At 39.1% G+C, this 18043-nt stretch overlaps 3 protein-coding genes and 3 non-coding genes across 6 annotated transcripts in view; 3 read left to right on the top strand and 3 right to left on the bottom strand.

The window, feature by feature from the left end:
• Positions 1-540: 540 nt before the first annotated feature.
• nrm (nurim) lies at positions 541-7741 on the bottom strand. The gene is made up of 4 exons (XM_061983416.1): positions 7533-7741; positions 4625-4818; positions 4339-4515; positions 541-989 (listed from the first exon to the last, which is right to left on the bottom strand). Exons 1-4 carry the CDS (start codon positions 7681-7683, stop codon positions 699-701), a joined length of 813 nt encoding a protein of 270 aa, XP_061839400.1. The 5' UTR covers positions 7684-7741; the 3' UTR covers positions 541-698.
• On the bottom strand, positions 7269-7341 carry trnak-cuu (transfer RNA lysine (anticodon CUU)). Its single transcript has one exon. It is a non-coding gene; the product is annotated as a tRNA-Lys (tRNA).
• A 196-nt stretch (positions 7742-7937) lies between the features above and the next one.
• cdcp1b (CUB domain containing protein 1b) overlaps positions 7938-18043 on the top strand; it is a 65005-nt gene continuing 54899 nt past the window's right edge. The window contains exons 1-2 of the mRNA XM_061982799.2: positions 7938-8131; positions 8225-8264. Of these exons, the coding sequence (XP_061838783.1) occupies positions 8052-8131; positions 8225-8264 (120 nt within the window). The 5' untranslated portion in view covers positions 7938-8051. The remainder of the gene's footprint in view (positions 8132-8224; positions 8265-18043) is intronic.
• On the top strand, positions 10543-10615 carry trnam-cau (transfer RNA methionine (anticodon CAU)). Its single transcript has one exon. It is a non-coding gene; the product is annotated as a tRNA-Met (tRNA).
• On the top strand, positions 11054-11126 carry trnak-cuu (transfer RNA lysine (anticodon CUU)). The gene has a single exon. It is a non-coding gene; the product is annotated as a tRNA-Lys (tRNA).
• LOC133621378 (Wilms tumor protein 1-interacting protein-like) lies at positions 13685-18040 on the bottom strand. Its single transcript, XM_061983415.1, has 6 exons — positions 18004-18040; positions 14503-14570; positions 14273-14338; positions 14076-14206; positions 13911-13962; positions 13685-13837 (listed from the first exon to the last, which is right to left on the bottom strand). Exons 3-6 carry the CDS (start codon positions 14273-14275, stop codon positions 13754-13756), a joined length of 270 nt encoding a protein of 89 aa, XP_061839399.1. The 5' UTR covers positions 14276-14338; positions 14503-14570; positions 18004-18040; the 3' UTR covers positions 13685-13753.

The raw sequence follows: 18043 nt of genomic DNA on the forward strand, positions 1-18043 counted from the left end.
AGTGTAACAATTTCCATAACTTTTAGTTTTACACCTACAAAACTAGGATTAAAAACAAACTCCCTCCATTTTGAATACTTGGTTATAGCAAAAACATTCAGGAAAGGTAAGTATTTTTCCAACATTTTCCACAACTTGAAAGTAACAATATTCATGACTTTTGGTTTTACATCTACTAAAATGGTTAAAATGCTAACATGCTAACACATCTACTAACATGCTAACACATAAAATACATGCTACAGTAACAGTCAGCATATATATATATATATATATATATATGCATCCATAACTTATGTAATAGTCAGCATGCTAGCAATATAGCTCCATATAACAATATATATTTAAAAAAACTTTAAAAACAGCAAAGTTCTGTTAATTATAGTTTTAGGAATTAACATAAGGCTGTTGTCATTGTAAACAAGCTATTAAAACGAAAGAAAGAAAGAAACATTTTTAATTAAAAGAAAAAAGAAAATAATAAAACAACAAAAAAGGTACCACAATACGCAGCCCTAATTGAAAAAGGTTTGGACACCCTTGCATTAAAAACAACAATCGCCTTTAATATCCAATCGCCATTTAAAAACATTGTTAAAGTCTAATTTTACAAAACTATTAATAGCACAAATGCACAAAAACATCTGCTGTATATGAAATGACAAATAGAGATTTGTTATGGCGTAACAGGACTACTTTCACTCCTCCTTGAGGGGACTGTCCCGGTACGGCTCGTTAAAGAGCTGCACCTTGCTGCTAAGCCGGTCGCAGAGGAAGGCTAAATCCTGTTTGTCCAGCGAGTGTGCCAGCGCCAGGTAGGCTGACATGGTTAATGCCAGCAGCAGCCTGTCCAGGGATAAAGCCGGCAGGAGCCACAGGACCACGCCAAGCTCCAGGCACACCGGGTGGCGGAAGTGAGACAGGAAGCGTTGTTCCCCGGACGACTTATGGGACAGGGGGTCCCCCAGATCCAAACACTGGTAATACACCTAAAGAGGAATAGCAACATTAAGTTACCGTACGTACAAAATCATCCTTTTTTTCTATTCAATCAGTCAACAAACTGGTGAAATAAATAGTTGATCCCATAACAAAACAGGACTTACAGGTTTCTTAAACTGTTTGTTATGACCCTCCATGACAGTTTTAGGACTATCCTCCTATACTTGGTGTTATTTCCGTTCCAGCCCTCTTTATTTTGTTTCCACTTCCTGTGTGTTTTCATTCCCTGCCACTTCATCTCTGGCCTCAGTGGTGACTCTCCCACATGTCTCTAACTGGCAAATTGTTCCTCTGGATCATTGATTGTCACAACCTGAACAAGTGTCGATCCAAGTGGTGGTTTAGACTTTTGTCAAACAGCCACTACATGTTTTTTAAAGTGGATGATAACAGTAATCATCAAAAAATACATCTTTATTATGATAATAATTATACTACTGTATTTTTCGGACCATAAGGCGCACTTATAAAATCCTTTCATTTTCTCAAAACTCGACAGTGCGCCTTATAACCCGGTGCGCCTAATGTACGGAATCATTTTGGTTGTGCTTACCGACCTCGAAGCTATTTTATTTGGGACATGGTGAAATGATAAGTGTGACCAGTAGATGGCAGTCACACATAAGAGATATGTGTAGACTGTAATATGATGGCAGTCACACACAAGAGTTATGTGTAGACTGCAATATGACTCAAGTAAACAACACCAACATTTTATGAACATTTTAATTTCCCCTCGGGGATTAATAAGGTATTTCTGATTCTGATTCTGATTCTGATATGTTCCATTGAAAATATAGAACATTACACACGGCGCTCAAAAATCTATCAAAAATGTTTTAGTACGACTTTGGTAAGCTATGAAGCCGCATCGCTTGATGGATTGTACTGTGCTTCAACAATATTATGGTGTGTGTATAAGGTAAGACATTATCTGGCGTTTTGTTTCGCAATATTATGCAACAGCAATTTCTCTTACCTTCTGGTACCCGCTGATCTGTATTTGGGATCTGCATAAGTCCTGAAAATGTGCGCGCGTCCGCCTTTGTAGTCCGTGCCGACCCCGCAGTCGATAAGCGTCTTCTTTTTCTCTATCTTCTTGTTATGGGACATTCATCCTCCACTGTTGACATTTCTAATATAAAGTAGTGTAAAGTTCTTATTTATATCTGTCAGTAAACTCGCCATGAAAGCGCCAAAACATGCCGGTGTAGTGAGTTTACATTATTCACCCAAGGAACTTTAGTTATTAGAGAGTTCCGGTCGGACGGTTTTTCACGGGACACATTTCCGGTGTTGTTATTGCACTATTGAGCCACGGATGAGGAGATGCTGCTCCGTTGTTGATTGAAGTAAAGTCTGAATGTCATTAAAACAGTTAGCTCCATCTTTTGACACTTCTTCCACCCCCGTCCTTGCACGCTACACCACTACAACAAAGATGACGGGGAGAAGACGCTGTCGAAGGTGAGCCACGTAAATAAGACCGCCCACAAAACGGCGCATCCTGAAGCGACGGTCAGAAAGCGGCTTGAAGATGATCTGTAAAACATAATCTATGCAACATTTTGACCAAAGAACCACCATCACATGTTATGTGGACCACAAGGAAGTGTTTTACATTTAGAAAAAAATAAATAATAATATGACCCCTTTAATGTGCCCTATAATCCAGTGCGCCTTTTGTATGAAAATAGACCTGACTAGACCCACTCATCGGCAGTGCGCCTTATAATCCGGTGCGCCCTATGGTCCGGAAAATACGGTAGATGTATCATATCTGTCCCTCTCTTCCTTCACCTCATCCCGGTTTCCAGATGTCGGCGCTACATGTGAATGCATCGAGGTGAGCTTTGATGACGTTATGACGTCTATGTTGAGTGAACGTAAAGTTAAAGTTAAAGTACCCATGATTGTCACACACACACTCGGTGTGGCGAAATTATTCTCTGCATTTGACCCATCACACTTGATCACCCCCTGGGAGGTGAGGGGAGCAGTGAGAAAACTTGCAAAACCAGCAGTGTATCAAATGGTTAATGCTCCAATTAGCAACTGACATTAGCAAGATGGCGGCTATTTAACAAAAGAAGGACACCGACTGGATCGCCAAAGCTCACACCTTTCTGTACACGGGCAAACGGATGACTTTGTCGTGTGGACCTTTCGATATCGGACAAACGAGACAGTAAATCTTTTGGCAAAAATTTTTGTCAGAATCCTGTCGCTTTGTGGTATATGTCTGGATCCCGGAATGCGGAGACGGCAGGCGAGCCCCAGTGTGACGTGTGAACGCAACAGGAGCACTTAGTACAGGGGCCTCGGACGTCTTCCAGACCGAGGAACCCCAAACTGAATGGGGAAAACCTACTTCTCTAACTTGTATAAAATTATGGTTTAAATTAAACCGGTTCTAAAGGTAGTTTGTTATTGTGCCATACAGTACAGCGCTGATATTAGCGTGCTAGCAGCTTATGGAGCTGGCAACTAGTGTGCTAATTACTAGTGGGTTCCCGTGTTGTGTCAAATGAATGACAAATCCATTTAGGAATTGAATATAAACAAGATCACGCAGAATATCTTCATCATGAATAGTTTCGCAGTGTGATTTGAGATCGTTTCATGCTGATTCCTGCAACACTTTCCATGCACTACTTTTGACATTTTAGCAGACCTATGAGGTTTATTTGCACTCAGGAACTCATACTTGCCAACCTTGAGACCTCCGAATTCGGGAGATGGGGGGCGGCGCGGTTGGAGGGGGGGGGGGGTGTTCACGTGGGCGGGAATTGGGGGGTGGGGTTTGGTGGCAGCGGGAGGGTGTATATTGTAGCGTCCCGGAAGAGTTAGTGCTGCAAGGGGTTCTGGGTATTTGTTCTGTTGTGTTTATGTTGTGTTACGGTGCGGATGTTCTCCCGAAATGTGTTTGTCATTCTTGTTTGGTGTGGGTTCACAGTGTGGCGCATATTTGTAACAGTGTTCAAGTTGTCTATACGGCCACCCTTGCATTCACTTATGTGTGTGTAAAAGCCACATATATTATGTGACTGGGCCGGCACGCTGTTTGTATTGAGGGAAAGCGGACGTGACGACAGGTTGTAGAGGACGCTAAAGGCAGTGCCTTTAAGGCACGCCCCCGATATTGTTGTCCGGGTGGAAATCGGGAGAAATTCGGGAGAATGGTTGCCCCGGGAGATTTTCGGGAGGGGCACTGAAATTCGGGAGTCTCCCGGGAAAATCGGGAGGGTTGGCAAGTATGCAGTAACTCCTCACTGTATTTAAAGTAAGTACTGTAGAGATGAATTGTAACATATTTCATTAGTAAGACATGCTCACCTGTTTGATACCGAGCAGTTCTGCGTAGTCAAACATCAGGAGGATGCTGCAGATGATGGCCCAGCAGAAGAAGTGCACCACAAAGCAGAGCAGAGGGAACCAGACGCTCCATGGCGCATGACGCACAGACCACAGACAGGGGGCGCCAGTTACAGGCTGCCAGTAATTCATCAGGATCTGTCGACAGAAAGTAGATAAATAAATGCTTTATATTTTCCCATTCATTAAACAAAACATGCTCTATTGGCACTTCAGAAGATGGCATTCGTAAATGTCCTAGCTGTACCTGCAGAGCCAGTGCAGTGGTGAAGCAGTATGCCATCCTGTTCAGGGACCCAAGGACCGACTGGCAGGCCTGTTTGACTGGAGTCCATGCCAGCAGACTATGTTGCAGGGTGAAGAGGGCCAGCAGAACAACATCCACAAGCAGAGACCTAAGAACAGAGCTGTCCTGCAGGGCCGCTGACCACGATATGGAGTCTTAAGGTGGAAAATTAACAGAGAAAATGATCTTACACAAGTAGTCACATGTCATGTTATTATTACGTTGTAGGATGCATAAAAAGCTACAATTTACTGAGGCTGAACACTCGACAAATTATTACTCTCGCACAGGTCGGCCACTGATGCTATCTTTAACACTGGGAGCATGAGATACGCAACACATAAGGTGGCTTTAAACTAGAAAATAAAATTCAGGTAGAAATTACGTGTGAAAGCGGAAAAGCAAAGCCGAACTGAAACAGTTAGCACGCTAGCTAGATAGCGTCAGGTAACCAAAAAAATATGACTATTAGGTGTATACCTGCAAAATTAGCTACTATTGTATATTTGTTGGTCGTGTGATGAGCCAAGAAGACGCCAACGAGGAATCGTCAAACAAAAAGCTTTATTTGTTTCAGCGAGTCTCAGATTGGAACTGCAGTTTCCAGGAGAAGCAGTATGGGCCGCATTTCTCTTCTGATATCCTCTCGGACAACTGTCCTTAAACACTTTTTTACACAAAGACCCCCACACTCCGTAACTCTAGCCTTGGAGACGACCAATCTGGACAAAAGCCCAGCTTGTTGTTTGGCCAGTCAACCTATTTCCTGTGATCGGTTTGAGTCGGGTGACCTCCAACACCTACCCTCTACTCCTACTTGTGAGGGCTTCCTACCAGATGTTGCTAATGTCTTTACACTTCCTTCTAAACTCCAAACCTGCATTCCAGTAGGATTCCAATTTTCTGGGAGCAAGGGCCACCAATCTCTGGAGCACTAGTGATGGACATGTGCACTTTTGACCTTAGTAGAATAGCTCTCTAAAGAATTATGTGACTAAATACAAACACATGCTAGCTCACAATCATATAAGAAAATTGTACACGATATAATTCACCACACTACAAAAGCCAAAATGTATCAAGTACCAAAATATATGTCACTGAGGTGTTGCAAGACTGAACAAAAAAAGTTAGCACGCTAGCATTAGCATTCTTATATGCTAATGCTAGCATGCTAGGAGTTAACATGCGTCAAGTGCCAAAATAGCTGATTCTGAAGTGTGTCCCTGCAAAAATATCTGCAAAAGATAGCATGCTGGCCTTAGCAGGCGAACATTAGCATGCTAGCAAGGAGCATTTTTGACTAGGTTAAGAAATGTGGAAGTTTGAAATATACCATGTTCATTTCGAATGGAAAAAGATGTGGAATTCTTGGAAATGTGGGAACATTTGGGAAAAAAATAAAATAAAATGGTAGCATGCGTGTCATGTATGAGCCGAACATTTTGAAAATCAAGGGGTCTGAATCAGATGAAAAATGTTGAAGAAAACTGACATAAAAAGGGAAGACTAACAATCAGAATTAGAGATGTCCGATAATATCGGGCTGCCGATATTAATCGGCCGATAAATGCTTTAAAATGTAATATCGAAATTATCGGTATCAGTTTCAAAGTTATCGGTATCGGTTTCAAAAGGTAAAATTTATGACTTTTTAAAACACCGCTGTGTACACGGACGTAGGGAGAAGTACAGAGCGCCAATAAACCTTAAAGGCACTGCCTTTGCGTGCCGGCCCAGTCACATAATGTCTACGGCTTTTCACACACACAAGTGAATGCAAGGCATACTTGGTCAACAGCCATACAGGTCACACTGAGGGTGGCCGTATAAACAACTTTAACACTGTTACAAATATGCGCCACACTGTGAACCCACACCAAACAAGAATGACAAACACATTTCGGGAGAACATCCGCACCGTAACACAACATAAACACAACAGAACAAATACCCAGAACCTCTTGTAGCACTAACTCTTCCGGGCTGCTACAATATACACCCCCCTCTAAATATAGAAGAAAACTGACAAAACAATTAAGGCGAAATAACTAACATTTTGATTATTTTTCCTTTTCTTTATCGGATAATTTAATTTCAAATTGGCCTTGATTCATTATGAGAAATAAATTACATAACATGAACTGGAACAAAATAGGATTGAATCTGTTCAGTGGGGGGCAATCTTGTTATTGTTTGTAATAGGCAACTTCGTCATTTAAATTGTCAACATTTTCAACATTCGGGTGATGTGGACCAATCAGCGTCCTTTTTACTAACATCACCAACTTTCCAACCCAATCAGATCCGTCTCTGTCCAACTTTCAAAATATCCAACATTCAGCCAATGACAGAGCTACTTCTGGCTTTATTAGCATATTTCAACATTTGACCAATCACGGACGATGACGACATTCTGCTGCTTCCCAAAAAAGGCGCTTCTTTTCAGCTCGTCGCCATAAAGCAAAGCATTAAAACACGTAACGTAAATACATGTAATTGAAAAAAGAGGGGTGAGTATCACTCAGCTTTTCTTACTTTCCCATCTGTAAAAGAGCGTAGTGGTATGCGGTAAATTGTAAAAAAAAATGTTTTTTAAAAAGTGCGCCCAACGTGGGGCTCGAACCCACGACCCTGAGATTAAGAGTCTCATGCTCTACCGACTGAGCTAGCCGGGCTGTGCTGACCCTGGCAGACTGTTGCCATTATATACGACATTCTACTACACAATGTATTAAAAGTTTAAATGTTTATGACACAAATGTCATAAAAAATACAGTCTACTACGTGCCAAACGAGTCTGAATGACTGTGTCGCACTCTAAAAAAGTTTACGTTAGCTTCCAAGCAGCAGTTAGCTGTGGCTTTACCTTGACAAAGTGACGTCTCTCCCGTGATGTTGTGGTAAATGACTCGAAATGATAAAAAGCGAATAAAATCCGCGCCGGATATGAACACAAATGCAAAGTTAAGCAGTGCAGTAGTGCAGAGAGCACAGCCCCGAACCGTGACTGACGCCATTTTTCAATCTGACGTTTTGCTTCAACTTCAAAGTGGTCTCTTCCGGTACTGAAGATCGTTGTAGTTACAAATGGCGACACAAGGCGCCGCTGCCAACCGTTACATCAAATTATCTGCTTCTATGACGTTTTCAAACAAACCTTACACACATAAGTGCCTCAACTTTGGTTCTGTTGTACATGTTGATATTAAATAAAAAAGTTAAAGTACCACTGATAGTCTCACACACACACTAGGTGTGGTGAAATTACTCTGCATTTGACCCATCCCCTTGTTCCACCCCCTGGGAGGTGAGGGGAGCAGTGAGCAGCAGCGGTGGCCGCGCTCGGGAATCATTTTGGTGATTTAACCCCCAATTCAGACCCTTGATGCTGAGTGTCAAGCAGGGAGGTAATGGGTCCCATTTTTATAGTCTTTGGTTTGATTGCACCCTGGCCTGTTGTGATTGGTGGGTAACTAGAAAGTGTGGTTAATTGCAGAGACTCCTTTAAAAAGAACCTTAACTTAAAAAGAGATTGTATTCGCTTTTTGTCATTTTCAGTCATTCGCCACAACATCACGGGAGAGACGTCACTGTCAAGGTAAAGCTATCCACTGCTGCTTGGACGCTAACAGTCGTTCAGACTCGTTTGGCACAAAGTAAACCATCCATCCATTTCCTACCGCATCCGTATTTTTATAATATTTGTTTATATATATGTTTTTCATATTTTATTACATTCTCAAACTTTATAACCCAATCAGATCCGCCTCAGTCTGTCCAACTTTCTTCAATATATTTAACATTTGGCCAATGACACTTTTCTAGCATATTTATTTATAGTGGTATAATGGTAAAGTTGTGGAAAAAATATAGGGGGTCGAACCAACGGCCGAGACTTTGCAGTACGGGGTTTGAGGGCTAAAATATATTTTTGAGTTTCTAAATAGAAAATGTAAAAAAAAAAAACACAAGATAATATGTCTTCAAGAAAAAGGGACATATTTATGAAAAGTGTAAGTAAATATACTTACACAATATTTGTACAGAGCTGCATGCAAGGTGAAATAAATCACGATTATGTATATTTCACACTACAGATACATATATTTTACACTATATATTGTCAGCTTCAAACACCGATGACATCTATTAAATAAGACAAGAAGCAAGGAATTAAACAGAGACATAATTAAATTTGGCTAAATTGAGGGGAGACGTCTGGGCTGTACTCTTGTACAGTCTCCACTATGATCTGGCGAAAGATTGGTACGCCTCCTCTTTTATTTGGACTTTCCCTGATTACATGGCTACAGCTGTTTCTAAGGGACGGGTGTCGTAAAGAGCCATCGTCTATGGTTACAGAACAGTCCAAAGAAAAGGTCGGAGTCTGGTCCTGCTTCCTCTTCGCTTTGTAGATCTCGGGTCAAGACAATATCTTTCAGTTGATTACAATACATGAAAGAAACAGAACACCTTCATGTTGCTTCCCATCCTACACAGTGGAGTTTTACAAGCCTTCTGCTTGGTAGGATTAAAGACAGCTTTTGTCTGCTCGCCGGGAACTCATTGAAACACAAAGTTTTGTGATAACTTAGATACAATTATTCTAACATATATAATACTAGTTGATACCAAGTGGCCATAGTACAGGGGTGTCGAGCTTGTTTTTATCGAGGGCCACATCGCAGTCATGGCTGCCCTCAGAGGGCCGCTTGTAACAGTGAATGTAAGAATATAGAAGTACAATCGCCTCATTATATTATTGCACAATTGCCTATGCATTTGGTTATTTGATTTGTGTACGTACAAATTGGTGGATAACTTGCTTTGAAATCGTAAGTCAAGGTGACACGCAGATATTTAAGTATTGTTATTTTCACAAACTATAATACAGTATATAATAATTAGGGGTGCTAATTATTATTTTTTTATTACATATGAATCGCGATTCTTATTCATCTCGATTGTAAATTGATTAGTACTTTTTACAAATCATTAGTTACATAGCTAAATTAAAGACACTATAGGATAAATGTGACACTCACTGTTGACAATGAACCTTTTCACTTAACTCAACTCTTTTTCTTTGTTGTTGTTGTTTTTTATTTAGTGACACTTCTCTGTATGGTTGTGATTTTTATTTTTGCTGTTACCTTTCCCCCCCACCTCCCCCCTTCTAGTCAGTTATTGTGATTCTCTATCTGCTTGTGGTGAAGAGGAAGGCAGTACATTGCTACCCACTGTGACTGGAATGTAGGACGGGGGGTGGGAGGGGGTGTTATTATCTTACTTAACTGATTTTTCTGTAATTTAAAAAAAAAATAAAAAATTTAGGGGGGGAGACAGTATCTGTATTATGATTTGCGTATCAAATTAATAAATACATATAAAATAATAATAATAATAATACTTTTTCTTTTTTTTTTAATAGATTTTTTTTTTGGACAAATTATTTAAAAAAAACATTTTATTTACTTGGTGCGCATATATATGTCATACGTCAGCAACCAAAAATAGGTTTTGTAACCTGTAAGCTGTTTTGTTAAGGTGTTATTATTATTATTATACCAAATAATACATTGCAAAAATCAGTTTGAATCGAGAATTGTGTTGAATCGAGTATCGATTATGAATCAAATCCTCACCCCAAGAATCGGAATCGAATGGCGAGGTGCCAAAAAGACTCACACCAATAACAATTGAATATTTGTTGCATGAGCAGATAATATCAAAGTTTAAAACATATGACATTTCCTGTATAACATTTTTTTTTTTCTGTCAAAACGGAAACAAAACATTTAGTAAGAAAGATAAAGTACCCACATCATTCCCAGGCTTTCGCGGGCAAAGTTAAATGACGTGTGGAACCGAATCAGGCCTCGTTGGCGCAGTAGGCAGCGCGTCAGTCTCATAATCTGAAGGTCGTGAGTTCGAGCCTCACACGGGGCAGAATTTTTTTCTTACCATGAATAGATTTACGTGGACCCCGACTTAAACAAGTTGAACAATTTATTCGGGTGTTACCATTTAGTAGTCAATTGTGCAGACTATGTACTGAACTGTGCAATCTACTAATAAAAGTTCCAATCAATCAATCAATCTGGCCCCCGGGCCTTGAGTTTGATACATGTGCCATAGTATGATGGACTAAAGTTACACTATCAGCAGTAAAAATACGTTAGTAAATACACAGCCGTGTGCAGGATTCCAACCATATCTTCTTTGTATTTCTGCCAAGGTGCGGCTACACAAAATTGTCCAGAAGCTAACGTAAACTTTTTAGAGTGCGACGCAGTTGTTCAGAAGTTTTTACGAAGTAAAATATAATATTGTACCACATCTACGTATTAGTCTATTTAATGCCTGCATTTGCCGCTTGTTAACACCGCCCGGCTAGCTCAGTCGGTAGAGCATGAGACTCTTAATCTCAGGGTCGTGGGTTCGAGCCCCACGTTGGGCGCTTGTTTTTTTCACAACGTGACCGCATTCCGCTATATTTTTTTAAAGACGGCGAAAAAAAAGGAACGTTGAATCAATTATTACCTGCAAACAATTAAAAGTTGTATGTACGTTCCAGTGTCAAAAGTGTAAAATGTTTTGAATTTGATGGCGATGAGCGGAAAGAAGCACCTTTCTTGGGAGGCAGTAGATTGTCATCCGTGATAGGTCATGGCCAAATGTTAAATAATAAAGAAAGTTGGACAGCGACGGATCTGATTGGGTAAAAAGTTGCTGATTAGTCCACATCACCCGAGGAAGTAGTCTGTTAGACTTTCAATACAGATTTGCTCCATAGTTATTGAGACAAAGATTCTACTTGCTATTATAAGTACTTATTTGGTATTGGGTACTAAGGAACAATCCAACTAAGAAATTCATAACCTGTTAATGTGATTGTAATTATACAAATACAAATGTATTTAGTAATGTGTGAGAAAGAAATACGGCAATTCATACTAATATTTGAAAATGGTTTAATACCACAACAAACATATAAGAAATACATGTCAGTTGAACAAACAAAAGCTGGGGAACAATAGTCAGCAAATAATTAGAATAATAAATACGAGGTAAAAAACAAACAAACATATAACTCTTCAATATTTTAGGAGAGTTCATTGACAGTCATGATTTATTCAATTTAATGATACTACTCGGTAAAATGTTTATTTTTAAGGCCAAAAACAGGTATTCTCTTAGTATTACTTTCTTTAAAACATTTATTCAGTATTTTTTTTACTTTAGAAAGTTATATAGTTGAAACACATAATGATGCCAAAAAAAAAAAAAAAAGAAGATGGGAAGTCCTCAAATGCTTATTTTGAAAATGTAATTTTGTTTATAGATTATATGCAATCTGTTGTTGTGTTCCCTAATTTGAATGTACATAAATGAAGGTGTGTGTTGCTGAGCCCGACCTGGACATGATCTGGACTGGACTTGGTTTTAAGAACCCTTTAAACAATCTAATTTCATTGACAACCTTGTCTGGTGAAGATCAGGTCCTTTATTTAAAAACAAAAAACAAAATCAATAAATAAAAAACATTTTCTTGAACAAAAATGAAAGTAAAACAATGTAAAAACAGTTACATATAAACTAGTAATTAATGACAAAAATTAACTGTTAAAGGTTAGTACTATTAGTGGACCAGCAGCATGCACAATCATGTGTGTATCTCTTGCAGACTGCATTGATATATATTATAGGAACAATAATATTAATAACAGAAGGAAACAATCCCTTTGTGTGAATGGGGAGGGAGGGTTTTTGGGTTGGTTCACTAATTGTAAGTGTATCTTGTGTTTTTTATGTTGATTTAATAAAAATAAAAAAAAACAGTAGGTAGGTCACCTAACAGTAGGTAGGTGAATAAAAAACACCATGACCAACCAAATAAGTAGAGTTGGGTAGCAAAATTCTACTACTGTTTCTGTCTGGAGTGGTAGAACATACTTGCCAACCCTCCCGAATTTTCCGGGAGACTCCCGAATTTCAGTTCCTCTCCCGAAAATCTCCCGGGACAACCATTCTCCCGAATTTCTCCCGATTTTCAGCCGGACAACAGGCACGCCCCCTCCAGGTCCATGCAGACCTGAGTGAGGACAGCCTGTCGTCACGTCCTCTTTTTTTCCATCCATATAAACAGCGTGCCGGCCCAGTCACGTCATAACATATACAGCTTTTGGAGAGTGCACAACTGCGCACACAACAAGAAGGAGACGAAGCAAAAAAACGAAGAAGAGACAGTCATGGCGACGACGAGTGACAGAGAATAGAACGAGGATGGACAATTCAACCCTAAACTCACTCCTCTCCTGCAAATTAAATTTCACAGATGCTGCCCATACCTATGCTCATTCAAAGGCTGTGCTACTAGCTGCAAAGCATTGCACTTTCAAATACAACAATGAGTAGAGGAATGTTATGTGTGTGTATATGTGTAAATAAATGAACACTGAAATTCAAGTATTTATTTTATTTATATATATATATATATATATATATATATATATATATATATATATATATATATATATGACTGCGTGGGTTCCCTCCGGGTACTCCGGCTTCCTCCCACTTCCAAAGACATGCACCTGGGGATAGGTTGATTGGCAACACTAAATTGGCCCTAGTGTGTGAATGTGAGTGTGAATGTTGTCTGTCTAACTGTGTTGGCCCTGCGATGAGGTGGCGACTTGTCCAGGGTGTACCCCGCCTTCCGCCCGATTGTAGCTGAGATAGGCTGAGATATATATATATATATATATATATATATATATAAGAAATACTTGAATTTCAGTGAATTCACTGAAATTCAAGTATTTCTTGTATATATATATATATATATATATATATATATATATAAGAAATACTTGAATTTCAGTGAATTCTAGCTATAAATGGCTGATATAGTCCGGAAAATACAGTAATCACGTGAGTTAACTTATTAATTGTGACGGCCGTAAACAAAACATTAAAAAAACGGCAACAAAAATTTGACACACTGGAGAGAATTTATGGCAAGAAAATCATGAGACAAGGCACAATATAATTTGTTTTGTATACAATAAAATGCTAAAACCTTCAAACAAAATCAACCTCACATCCGTAGCAGTCCACATGGTAGTTTTTGTTAAATGACACCACACGAACTGACTCTGTGCTACCCTGAAAAACAACGATAAAACGTTAATGTTGATAATGAAATGAAATGACATAGCTGTTATAATGGAGGCCTTACCTCAGTTGGCAGTATGGGCTTATTACAGGATGCACAGCAGGGAGCCTGCGCCCTGAAACCACCAACTTTCACGTCAAGCCTGTCTTGTAGCTTATTCGGCTGAACCTTTTGTGCCAACGAACGGGTTTGGCCCATTGTTTACGCCGTAAGTGGACAGAAACTCACTTGTGGTAGTCGACGATACAGTAAACCTCGCCGTCGCTGCCAACGGCGAAGGGCAGGTCCACCAGGCTCTGTCTGCAGACGGCGCAGCGGAAGCAAGCCGAGTGGTACGACTTCCCGTGAGCCTGCAGGACCTAGTGACGCGCACACGGCTCTTACACACACATACATCGCACACAAATATACATGTGATGACTCACCATGTCCGTGATTGAGCGACAACAGCTGTTGCACACTTCAGGGGGCGGTGGATGGACTCCTGAGTACTGCATGTAATACAATACCATTCAAGTGCCGTCAAATATGTATATAATTTGTGTGTATATACAATATCAGTGGATGATAAATCTGTACTGTGCACTGACTACTCTAAAACGTACTCGAGTTTGATAGCAGTGTCCCTTTTAGAAGATATAATAAAAATGCTTACCAAAAAATCGCCCTCACAGTAGATACTTCCTGCCAGGGTATAAAACGGCTTGCCTTGAAGCTTTTTACCTGAAACATATACATTTACAACTAATTGAAAGGCTTCAATTTAATTAAATTCGACAAAACATGACAAAACAGCATCTTTCCCCGTCCATGGAACAGCTTGCCGGAGGACCTCAGGGGCTGCGGAGAACGTTCATGTTTTTAAGAGCAGGCTTAAGACCCACCTTTTTGATTTGGCTTTTACCTGATATTAATTATTTTATTGAAGTTAGAGATGTCCGATAATGGATTTTTTTGCCGGTATCGGATATTCCGATATTGTCCAACTCTTAATTACCGATTCCGATATCAACCGATACCGATATATACAGTCGTGGAATTAACACATTATTATGCCTAATTTTGTTGTGATGCCCCGCTGGATGCATTAAACTAGTGGTCCCCAACCTTTTTGTAGCTGCGGACCGGTCAACGCTTGAAAATTTTGTTGTTTTTTTTTAAATGTATTTATTTATTTATTTTTGTCATAAAGAAATACAATCATGTGTGCTTACAGACTGTATCCCTGCAGACTGTATTGATCTATATTGATATATAATGTATATATTGTGTTTTTTATGTTGATTTAATTAAAAAATAAAAAATAATTATTTATTTTTATTTTTTTAAATTTCTTGTGCGGCCCTGAACCGGTACCGGGCCGCGGCCCGGTGGTTGAGGACCACTGCATTAAACAATGTAACAAGGTTTTCCAAAATAAATCAACTCAAGTTATGGAAAAAAATGCCAACATGGCACTGCCATATTTATTATTGAAGTCACAAAGTGCATTATTTTTTTTAACATGCCTCAAAACAGCAACTTGGAATTTGGGACATGCTCTCCCTGAGAGAGCATGAGGAGGTTGAAGTGGGCGGGGTTGGGGGGTGGGGTTGAGGTGGGGGCGGGGGGTAGGTTGTAGCGGGGGGTGTATATTGTAGCGTCCCGGAAGAGTTAGTGCTGCAAGGGGTTCTGGGTATTTGTTCTGTTGTGTTTATGTTGTGTTACGGTGCGGATGTTCTCCCAAAATGTGTTTGTCTTTCTTGTTTGGTGTGGGTTCACAGTGTGGCGCATATTTGTAACAGTGTTAAAGTTGTTTATACGGCCACCCTCAGTGTGACCTGTATGGCTGTTGACCAAGTATGCTATGCATTCACTTGTGTATGTGAAAAGCTGTAAATATTATGTGGTTGGGCTGGCACCCAAAGGCAGTGCCTTTAAGGTTTATCGGCGTGCTGTACCGGTACTACCGTGTACCACTCCGTACAGCGGCGTTTTAAAAAGTCATAAATTTTACTTTTTGAAACCGATACCGATAATTTCCGATATTGCATTTTAAAGCATTTATCGCCCGATAATATTGGCAGTCCGATATTATCGGACATCTCTAATTGAAGTCATTTGTATTTTACTTTTTATCCTATTAGTTGTGCAAGATATTATTTAGTTATATGTATTTATTTATTTACTGTACATATATATATATATATATATATATATATATATATATATATATATATATATATATATATATTTTTTTTTTTTTAAATTTATTTATTTATTTATTTTTTATATATTAATCTTTGTATGTCTTACTTGTATTTTATTCTTTATCTCTACTCATGGTTCTTACTATTTTACAATTTTTTTATTATTTTGGTTTTCCAACGTTCCTCAGATGAGCCATTTGCCTCAGGGGTTATTGGCCGTGCTTGTGGGGGCGCTTTTGTGTCAGCATCCTGGTGGCCATGGTCTGATGACCTCCTGGTGCAGATAGCCCCTGTGATAGTGTTTACTCACATGTCTCCTCTGTACTCAGCCATGCAATCATTTGTCCATATAGTTGCATATGTGTGTGTATGTTGTGTGTGCGTGTGTTTGTGTTTGGTATCTGTGTCTGTGCGTACGTATGTGATAATGGGGGATATGGGTCACCGGGGTGTTTTTTTAACTTTGTAAAGCACTTTGCGTTGCATTACTTTTATGTATGAAAAGCACTTTATAAATAAAGCTTGCTTTGATTTGATGATGACAGTTTAAAAAAAAAACTGGTTCAAAAAAGGCGTGCTTTTACAGTATATACACACAATGGTCATAAAAGAGGTAAAGCCCCCATTTACAGTGCAATACAGTACTACAGTTTATTATTGCAGCAGTTGGTTGTCTGGGTGTAGAACTACAGTTTATGACGTCATACTGCGAATGTTTTGCTAACCTTATTTATTTACAGCTAAAAAGAGACAGCTAAAAAGCATGTATAATTCTGACCGTGTAGATCAGGCCTGGGCAATTATTTTGACTCAAGTTCAAATTTAGAGAAAAAAAATGTGTCTGGGGGCTGGTAAATCTATTTTTAGGAGCACTAATACAAAACCTCACAATATTGTCTGATTGAATGCTAAAAACGTTATGACAGACCGCCTTAAAAAACGGAATGGAATTGCAATTTTTTTTACTGAATGAGACACCCAGAATGTACATGAAAATAAAGAATGTGGGATTTACAATATTAACTATGAACGATAAAACACTGAATATTGACAACATATGAATGTTACACCCCCTCTCGATCGACATATTTTACAATCAAGCGAAACGCAACAAAAATGCAACAAACTCGGCAAAATATGAACGTGATGGGTAAAAAAAACTAAAACCTACAATCTGATATGTCACTAAGCTTTAGAACTTTTATGTAAAAATCTCCTTCCGCGTCTGTCCCTGACACCCGCATTTCTGGAAACACTCTGTGGAAACGCTCCCCGCCCACACTGCTTGGTGCCTCATCTGAGCTGCTGTGATTTAGATGACCATAGTAACTAATTAGATTACCATTGTAACTAGTATATCATGCAAAAGCGCAGATTCCAACCATTGAAATACTTTGTATAGTTCAAGACTTAAGGTGATTTAAAAACATCACTGCACATCATAATGGCAGCTGCAGTTGCGATCTTAAAGATCTAAAAAAATGATTTGGGAATGTCCGGCGGGTCAGATTGAAAAGCTTAACGGGCCGCATGTGGCCCCTGGGCCTTAATTTGCCCAGGTCTGCTTTAGATGAAAGAAAACACCAAATAAATGCAAATGTGTGTACCCAATTATTGCTTTTATATGTTGTATAACCACTTCAAATAAATCATTACAAATTATACTACATTCATGAGTGCTCATGGTGTACTCCTGACAACAACTATTTTTATTTATTTATTTTGTATTTTATTTTGCTGTTTTTCATTCATTTTTTTTATTTTTATTATTATTATTTGTGTTATTTGTATTTGATTGAATTATTTTTTATTATTTTTACCACAAAACCAGAGCAATTTTTCACATGAGAAATAATGTAAATCCAATCAATGCGTTCCAGAAAACTCATTTTACAAAGAATAATTATAGTTTTACGTGCAGAAAACCATGTGAAACACATATAAATGACGAATGAAATCTCTTTTACCGTTATTGACGACGCTTGTTGGCGAAGATAAGGAAGGGAG

Source organism: Nerophis lumbriciformis, linkage group LG21 (assembly GCF_033978685.3).
Source record: "Nerophis lumbriciformis linkage group LG21, RoL_Nlum_v2.1, whole genome shotgun sequence".
Classification (NCBI taxonomy): domain Eukaryota; kingdom Metazoa; phylum Chordata; class Actinopteri; order Syngnathiformes; family Syngnathidae; genus Nerophis; species Nerophis lumbriciformis.